The sequence below is a fragment of the Meles meles genome, chromosome 1, assembly GCF_922984935.1.
Source record: "Meles meles chromosome 1, mMelMel3.1 paternal haplotype, whole genome shotgun sequence".
NCBI classification, from domain to species: Eukaryota; Metazoa; Chordata; class Mammalia; order Carnivora; family Mustelidae; genus Meles; species Meles meles.
The window spans coordinates 60,923,509-60,931,759 of NC_060066.1; the positions used below are offsets into that span (position 1 = coordinate 60,923,509).

At 45.8% G+C, this 8,251-nt stretch overlaps 1 protein-coding gene across 2 annotated transcripts; it reads left to right on the forward strand.

Annotated features, from left to right (window-relative positions):
- The first annotated feature begins 1,487 nt into the window (after positions 1-1,487).
- RPL7 (ribosomal protein L7) lies at positions 1,488-5,390 on the forward strand. 2 transcript variants are annotated; one of them, XM_046011128.1, is made up of 7 exons: positions 1,488-1,516; positions 2,315-2,423; positions 2,738-2,904; positions 4,153-4,290; positions 4,408-4,517; positions 4,816-5,025; positions 5,329-5,390. In XM_046011128.1, the coding sequence occupies exons 1-6, from the start codon at positions 1,503-1,505 to the stop codon at positions 5,022-5,024; spliced, it is 747 nt and encodes a 248-aa protein (XP_045867084.1). In that variant the 5' UTR covers positions 1,488-1,502; the 3' UTR covers position 5,025; positions 5,329-5,390. The 2 variants fall into 2 exon arrangements, with proteins under 2 accessions (XP_045867084.1, XP_045867088.1); XM_046011132.1 differs by lacking the exon at positions 1,488-1,516 and adding an exon at positions 1,695-1,753.
- Positions 5,391-8,251: the final 2,861 nt, after the last annotated feature.

Consider the following 8,251-nt stretch of genomic DNA (forward strand, 5'->3'; position numbering starts at 1 on the left):
GCCCCCGGGCTGTGCCCGCCGCGGCAGCCGCCCGGCTCGGCGCCTCCTGCCGGCGGTGGCCCGCCCGTCCCGCAGCGCCCGCCCGGCCGGCCGGTCGGTCCCGCTGCAGCGGCGGTGACAGCCGCGACTTAGGCGGCGCGCGCTGCCCTCATGGCCAAGCCGCCGCCGCCCGAGTGTCCCCGGAGCCGGCGCGGCGGCTCCCTCTCACCCCGGGGGAGGGGCGCGCAGCGGAGACCGCACGGGCCCGTCGGCCGCCGCGGGAGTTGTCAACTTGACCCAAGTTGCGAAAGGGTGGGAGAGTGGGGTGCGGGGCAGCGGGAGCGCCGCGAAGGGACGACTCGCTCGGCGCAGTCGAGCGCTGCCCAACGGCTTGCAGCTGCCCCCGCGGTCTCGAGTCCCCTGCCCTGCACTCCCCACGGCTGTCACTTGGGCACTGGACTCCACAGCGAAGCGCCGCTTGCAAGTCAGAGTGCTCCCAGCCGCCTCTGAGCGGGCTCCACGCTCCGCGCTATATAACCCTCGACCGGGAAGAGCCGGCGGCGGCATCGGCCCTCCCTCCGCTCGGCCCTCCCCGCCCCCGGGCGCACCCCGCCCCCGGCCCAGCCCCCCGCCCGCCCGCCGTCCGCCGAACCGCGGCGGGGCAGCCCCTCTCACAAGGCCGTGGCCGCAGCCTCCAGCCCTCGTCGCGCCTCCCTTCAGGGCTCACGCCCCCTGCCGTGGGGTGTCCCAGCCTCCGCCTGCCAGGCCTGGCAGTCGGCAGTGTCCGGGTCATCCTCTTTCTGCCGTCGAGTCCGTGCTAGTCCCTATCTCGACACTTTCGTTAAACGTGGGACGCTGGACAGCCCCTCCTGCGATCAGGCGCTGAGGAAGACAGCCCTGCAGACTGGAGGAGCAGAGAGAAGGACCTCGGCAGCGCGGCAGTAGGGTGCCGTTTATGGCGAGGGCTGGCAGAGAGCCGAGAAGGCCGTCGAAAGCCGGGTCTTGGCAGCGACTTAGAATCGCAGCTAGCCCTCTGGAACGTGGGCCGAAAGGCTCTCATTTTCCTTGGCTGAAATCACCACCGCAGTGGTCGCCTACAGTCCCAGTCAAACGTTGCGCTACCTCCGGGCGGGCAATGAGAGTGCTGCATGCCGGGATTTGTAGTTCGCTCCCGTGCGGCGTGTCATTTGCGTACAGTACTGGGTGGAATTCGAGAAGTACCCTGTCAGCGCAGCCTAGGGACTAGGACCCCGAGTAGTCAAGGTGTCAGCACTCTTTGCTCTTATGATATCGTTTAAAGAGTCTAATTGATGCATGCATTTTCTCATACGAATTTTACCCGAAACTTGATCGTAAGGTGCAGAATCAGGGGAGTGCTTAATTTTGCGTCTGCAAGACGAGTTCTCAGTGCCGAGTTGTTTTCTGGCTTATTCTGGGACACCTATGAGTTGTGGGGCTTCGCTCTTGTCGTCTTTAAGTGGACAGCGCGCATGCGCCGACTTCCTCTTTTTCCGGCTGGAACCATGGAGGGTGCAGAGTAAGTTTCTCTTCGTCCGGTTGAGAATCCTTCTCCATCCGTGAAACTAGAGATCTTTTGTCCCACTTTCCCTCGATCCGGCCGTAGCTTGTACCTTTACCCATTTGTTTGTGTGTTTGTGACGCTCTGTGACACTAGTGGGGCCGCCAGGCTAAGATGGGATGCAGGCGGCCTTGGGGCGGAGGTTTTGGAGATGAACCGGGAACGAGGGGTGAGAGCCGAGAATGTGCGCGACCGGTGGGTAATCTTGTCTTTCAAGGGAGACGCAGAATGTTTTAGTTGGGTTCATCCTTAGCTGGTATTTGGCCCAGTCGTCCCTGTCATCAGGCTTTTGGTGTTAGCATGTGGGACTTTAGACCTGAATCGGTGGTAGGTGGGAGGCTTTTTAAGTTTCTTTTCCTGAGAATCCTAGGCCCTTAGACTTAGCTTCGTTAGGAGTCTAGAGATAATGTTTCGCAGCAGTTTCTCAGTGTGTACGTTTCGTTAACTTGGCTTTAGGTGTTCCAGTTCCCGGAGGCCGGGGCCGACCGTGCATTAGATGTGAATTTACGGTAGTTTCGGACTCCTAATTTAAGTGGAGGGGTTCGTGTTAAAAGGCGAGGATACCTGGCATAGAAACTACCTAAAGTCTGCGTCTTTCACCACAGCATGCTGGAGCTAGAGTAGCTGAAGATGCAAATTTTTAGAAGCAGTGAGGGTAGTTGTGCTAAATGACGAGGCCTGCGCAGTACAGATGAGGAGTAACGCGATGTCGTGTGCTCTTTGAACTACTAATAAAGTTGTGTTCACTGATGCTAGAGAAAAGAAAAAGAAGGTTCCTGCCGTGCCAGAAACCCTTAAAAAGAAGCGAAGGAATTTCGCAGAGCTGAAGATCAAGCGTCTGAGGAAGAAGTTTGCTCAAAAGATGGTAAGTAAACTTTTGAGGCACTTTCCATGTAAAGGCCTTAGGGTTGGATTGGGAACTAGCCGTTCTTTGTCAGCAAGACTTGTTAACTTCACCCACTGTACCAGTGAGCTTGGTTATTAGCTCTTTAAGGTGCTTTTTAAGTGGAGGCAGTGTCTGCGCTTTGAGATATTAACGCATGCTGTGGCAAGGAAGAGGTTTTCCAGGGAACGTCTTTCTAGTAGAACTAGTATCGCCATAAGTAAGATACTTAAACTGGTATTGCTAGTTGTGTTTGGGAACTAAAAATCCGATGAATAACTTGTATTGGTTTTCAGCTTCGAAAGGCAAGGAGGAAGCTTATCTATGAAAAAGCTAAGCATTACCACAAGGAATATAGACAGATGTACAGAACTGAGATTCGGATGGCGAGGATGGCAAGAAAAGCTGGCAACTTCTACGTACCTGCGGAACCCAAGTTGGCATTTGTCATCAGGATCAGAGGGTGAGTTAGCTTTAACTGCGTTCTGGTTTTAAGGGAAAGCTACATGGTCTCAGCAAGACTTGACATTGCTTCTGGGAGCTTTGGTTCTGAAACACTGGAATAAAGATATATGAGCATAACAAAGGTATTTAGAATATAGAACATGGAGGGTTGTGCTTTAGTGGTTTGGTTACAAGGCCTGGGCCCAAAGCCCTATCTGTTATCTGATTGAGCATTTGAATTTTAATTCCGTGTCCTGGAGATTGTCTTCAAAAGAAGCTAGAGTGTAAGTTCATAAGTGCTCTTACAAAGATGCATGCAGAATGAAGTGGTAAAAGAGGGGATAAGATAGCAAGTTGCTGGTATACAGAACATGGCTGTAGCTATTGTCAGAGTAAGAGCTGCTGAACCAACCCAGAAACCCACAGAAATTCTGCCTCTAGGTAAGCTAGTAGAAATAGGTTCCAATGTTGGGTCACCTGGGTGGCTCAGTTGTTAAGCATCTGCCTTTGGTTCAGGTCATGATCCCAGGGTTCTGGGATGGAGCCCCTGCATCAGGCTCCCTGTTCAGCAGGGAGTTGCTTCTCCATTTCCCACTCCCCCTGCTTGTATTACCTCTCACTGTCTCCCTCTCAGTCAAAAATAAAATCTTGAAAGAAAGAAATAGGTTCCGATGTTGAATTGTTACTCAGAACATCTGTTAGACAAGGTATTCACATGTTAGACAAGGTATTCACATAGACCGCAATACATTGAAATTGACCCCTAGGAAAAAAACTTCTTAGAGAAAACGTGCCATATTGTGAGGCACCGTTTTCAAAAGCAGTGCGTTTTCTAGGATAAAATCAAGTCTTTCTAGTTTTTAAGCTTAAATATATAACTGGAAAAAAGTTTTGGTAATACAAGTACTTCAGAAGCAGCTTGTTGAAAATGAATGAAAGTATTGATTCATAATTAAATTTCACATTGAAAGAACATTGCTGAAAAGTGCAGAACATAGTTAAATATTCTAGACAGCATGAGATAAGACATGTTATTTGCTTTGAAAAATCAAACTTTATAAATACTTAGGAGCTTAAAAAAAAATAGTTCAGGAAGTTTAAAATGTCAGAGTAGCTAACTAAAGGAAAAATGCCAGTGGTCATTGTAACATGAGAAGATTTCTGTTTATTTAGGTGGGACTTGTCTGGAATTTATAATGGTTTGTTTCTGATTCTTAATAAAAATTCTGATAAAGCTAAGTGAATTTTGTCTTTTATTTCTCTGCAGTATCAACGGTGTGAGCCCAAAGGTTCGAAAGGTGTTGCAGCTTCTTCGCCTTCGTCAAATCTTCAATGGCACCTTTGTTAAGCTCAACAAGGCTTCAGTTAACATGTTAAGGATTGTGGAACCATATATAGCATGGGGGTAAGTCTGTACTAAGAGTTCCTTTTGAACTGGCTGTTAGCAAGGTGGATTTCAGATGTTCTGATGGTGATAACCCTATTCTTTGGTGATTTAGGTCTGGTTTTTTTTCTATTTTAGGTACCCTAATCTGAAGTCAGTGAATGAATTGATCTACAAGCGTGGTTATGGCAAAATCAACAAGAAGCGAATTGCCCTGACAGATAACACATTGATTGCCCGATCTCTTGGTAGGTTCTGCCTATAGGAGAAACTTGATTATTAGAAAAGTTTGACATTTTCTGGCATCTGTTGCTGTATATTCATTCTATTATTAATCTATCCATATTCCCTACAATGCACAAGTCTGTGGAAAATGTAAGTTATGATTTCATTGGCTCAAGCTTCATCTTTGTAAATACAGCCATGAATTGCCCTCTTTGCTGCTTTACTCTTGATTTAAAGTTTCGTGGCCTATAATTGTCCTTGATGAATATCCTAAAGTTTATAAAAACAGCTAATGATTTTAATGATCTTTAAAATGTTCAGGTAAATATGGCATCATCTGCATGGAGGATCTGATTCACGAGATCTATACCGTTGGAAAACGTTTCAAAGAGGCAAACAACTTTTTATGGCCCTTCAAATTATCTTCTCCCCGAGGGGGAATGAAGAAAAAGACCACCCATTTTGTGGAAGGTGGAGATGCTGGCAACCGGGAAGACCAGATCAATAGGCTTATTCGAAGAATGAACTAAGGTGAGCAGCTACATCTCAGTAAAATTTTACTTAATAATAAGAGTAAATATGGTGGTGATCATAGGCTTTTTGGGTAAATATTGTTAAGTGTTGGGTGGCGTTCTAATATTTTTAAGGGGCGGAAAGTCAGTCATTTACCTGGTTACAGCTGGTGTGATTACTCCTTTTGTAGATATTTATGGAGGAAAGAAAAAAAAAAGCCTGGGGTTTTTTTCTGAAGCACTTTCTTAAAATTTCTTGATTTATGTTAATTGTAATCTACTAAGGTGGTTTCTTTAATGAGCTTTTCCCCCCCCTTTTCAGGTATCTACCATGATTATTTTTGTAATCGGGCCAGTTAATAAAGGACTACTCTCAAATGGAAATATGTTGTCGTCTTGGTGATTTTTTTGCTAGCCTGAACTTGCTGTTCCTTAACTATTTTTTTAAATGATTTTATTTATTTATTTGAAACAGATTACAAGTAGGCAGAGCAGCAGGCAGAGAGAGGGGGTAAAGTAGGCTCTCCACTGAGCAGAGAGCCCCATGTGGGGCTTAGTCCCAGGTGCCCCTGTCCCTCAACTATTAAAGCAAGTTTTAGTGTTTGATAAAATTAAAAGTCAAAGGACGCCTGGGTGGCTCAGTTGGTTAAGCGGCTGCCTTTGGTTCAGGTCATGATCCCAGCGTTCTGGGATCAAGTCCCACATCGGGCTCCTTGCTCGGCAGGGAGCCTGCTTTTCCCTCTGCCTCTGTCTGCCTGTGCTTGTGCACGCGCTCTCGCTCTCTTTCTCTCTCTCTCTAACAGATCTTTCTTTAAAAAAATTAAAAGTAGTCTTTGGATGTAAAACTAGGGTCGCATTTGTATCTTGGTGGAAAACATTACTTAGGTTTATTAAAGACTCTTCTGTACGAGGAATATATCTTAACTTTTCACTTTTGCATTGTGCTACATAGTTAGCCAAGATGTGTCTGGTTTTGTTTTTTTTTTTTTTTTTTTTTTTTTAAGATTTTATTTATTTACTTGACAGAGATCACAGGCAGGCAGAGAAAGGGGCTGGGGAAGCAGGCTCCCTGCTGAGCAGAGGGCCTGATGCGGGGCTCCATCCCAGGACCCTGAGATCATGACCTGAGCTGAAGGCAGTGGCTTAAACCACTGAGCCACCCAGGCGCCCCAAGATGGGTCTGTTCTAAGGAAGTCTGTTTCATAGGCTTTTGTGCATGATTTATAGGTAAGGTAATAAAAAGCTCGGTTTATAAAGAAAATTAATGTTGCTGAAGTTCTGTCCTCTGAGGCTTTGGCTTTTCTATAAAGTACTGTCGTGAATGTGTTTTCCTTTTGTGTTACATTTGTTTTACATCTTCTGGATATTTAGGTGAGATTTTAATAATTCCATTATGCATTTTGATGTTATGAAGAGAAAAAAATGAAATTAGTGCCCATAGATGCAGGTTGTTTTGGAGCATCTATAGTACTAACAAAAACACGAAAAGGTTTGTTATTTTATAAATAGTATTCGTATGTATTGGATGTATCTTACTTAGATTAGTGAACTGATAGTTTTCAGTGTAGAGCGTAATACAAAGTACATATAAAAAGTTTTTGTAGTCCTCATTGATTGTGCCAGTGGTGTGGTGGTTCTTTAGAACCATCTTCAGAAGGTTCTTGAGTTTTTCAAATCAGTATTACATGTTACTGAGTGTACCAGTGTTGCAAGAAATTTTGGTGTTTCAGTAAATGCCCATTTTCAGTAGTTAGTGGTACATTTGTTTATAGCCCACAAATGGACACATTTCCCAAAGAAGCAAAAAGTTTTTGAAGCTGGTTCAGGGATAAGAACATCTGTTGGGGGCACCTGGGTGGCTCAGTGGGTTAAAGCCTCTGCCTTCGGCTCAGGTCATGATCTCAGGGTCCTGGGATCGAGCCCCACATCTGGCTCTCTGCTCCTCAGAGAACCTGCTTCCTCCTCTCTCTGCCTGCCTACCTGTGATCTCTCTCTCTCTCTCTCTCTCTCTCTCTCTCTGTGTCAAATAAATAATAATAAAAAAAAGAACATCTGTGGGAATATGTAGGATAAACGGTATATTGGCAGTACATGTCCTTTCTGGACATGTTTCAGTCTGGGAGATTCAGTTCATACAAATTACTTTCTGACTGGGGCCAGAGGCCCAGAGGATGGGGAAACAACCATGTGAGAGCTGAGAGTAAGAGAGGAGTTGCAGACATCTAATACTGTCATAGAGCAGTCTAAAGTGCTTGCTTCAGAATAAAGGAACCTAGGCAGTTGCAAAGCAGGAAAGGAGGAAGGCATGTCAGGGTGATAATTTCTGCTGTTAGGTCCTGGGGAGTAGAGTAGGGTAATTGGTCTGTCTTCACAGGATTGTGAGGACTAAAAGGTGTATTGAAAATGCCTTGTGAACTGTTAGAACCTATTGAAATGCAGGTTAACACCTTGTTTAGAAAACTCACCTTCTAAAAGATGGTATCACCTATAAGGGACTGTTCCTAGAAGGCTAACCAATCTTTGAAAGTCTGGGCCCCATCCAGCTGGTTCTGCAAAAATTGACCTCACGGGGCGCCTGGGTGGCTCAGTGGGTTGACCCGCTGCCTTCGGCTCAGGTCATGATCCCAGGGTGCTGGGATCGAGTCCCGCATCGGGCTCTCTGCTCAACAGGGAGCCTGCTTCCCTCTCTCTCTGCCTGCCTCTCTACTTGTGATCTCTCTCTCTGTCAAATAAATAAATAAAAATCTTAAAAAAAAAAAAAACTGACCTCACATATGTAAATTTACTTTTGTGCCCTTAACATTCCAGCATTCTAAGATCTTAAACTAGCAACCTGTCTTCAAGTCATGAAGCTTAGTTGTTGCATTCACTGATCTTTAGCAGGTGTTACCTCATACTGCTTTGGAAGTTCTTTTGCCATAGGCTGGATGGAGTGCCCTGGAGACAAAATGAGTTCATATCCAGCCTTCACTTAATAGCTTGGGCCAATGAATCTTTATCAGCAAAATGGGGAAGATAGTTTAGATGTGCCTAATCTAGGATTTTGATAAAGATGTCAGGTGTTTAGAGCAGTCCTAGCTCAAAGTGCTAAGTAAATACTATTTACTGTATATTGTATCTTGAGTGTCTAGCAGGGTCATACAAAGGAAAGGAGCCTATACTTTCATATGTCAGTCTAATTGGTAAGCTAGACATAAATACTATGAGATAAGTGCTACAGAGATGTCTAGGATGTGTCAACTTTC

Bases quoted from the DNA above. Each gene is read 5' to 3' on its own strand.
- RPL7 (XM_046011132.1), top strand. From the start codon at position 1,710: ATGAACCGGGAACGAGGGGTGAGAGCCGAGAATGTGCGCGACCG. The intron at 2,424-2,737 runs GTAAGTAAACTT...ATTGGTTTTCAG, and splicing joins AGAAGTTTGCTCAAAAGATG to CTTCGAAAGGCAAGGAGGAA. The intron at 4,518-4,815 runs GTAGGTTCTGCC...TAAAATGTTCAG, and splicing joins ATTGATTGCCCGATCTCTTG to GTAAATATGGCATCATCTGC.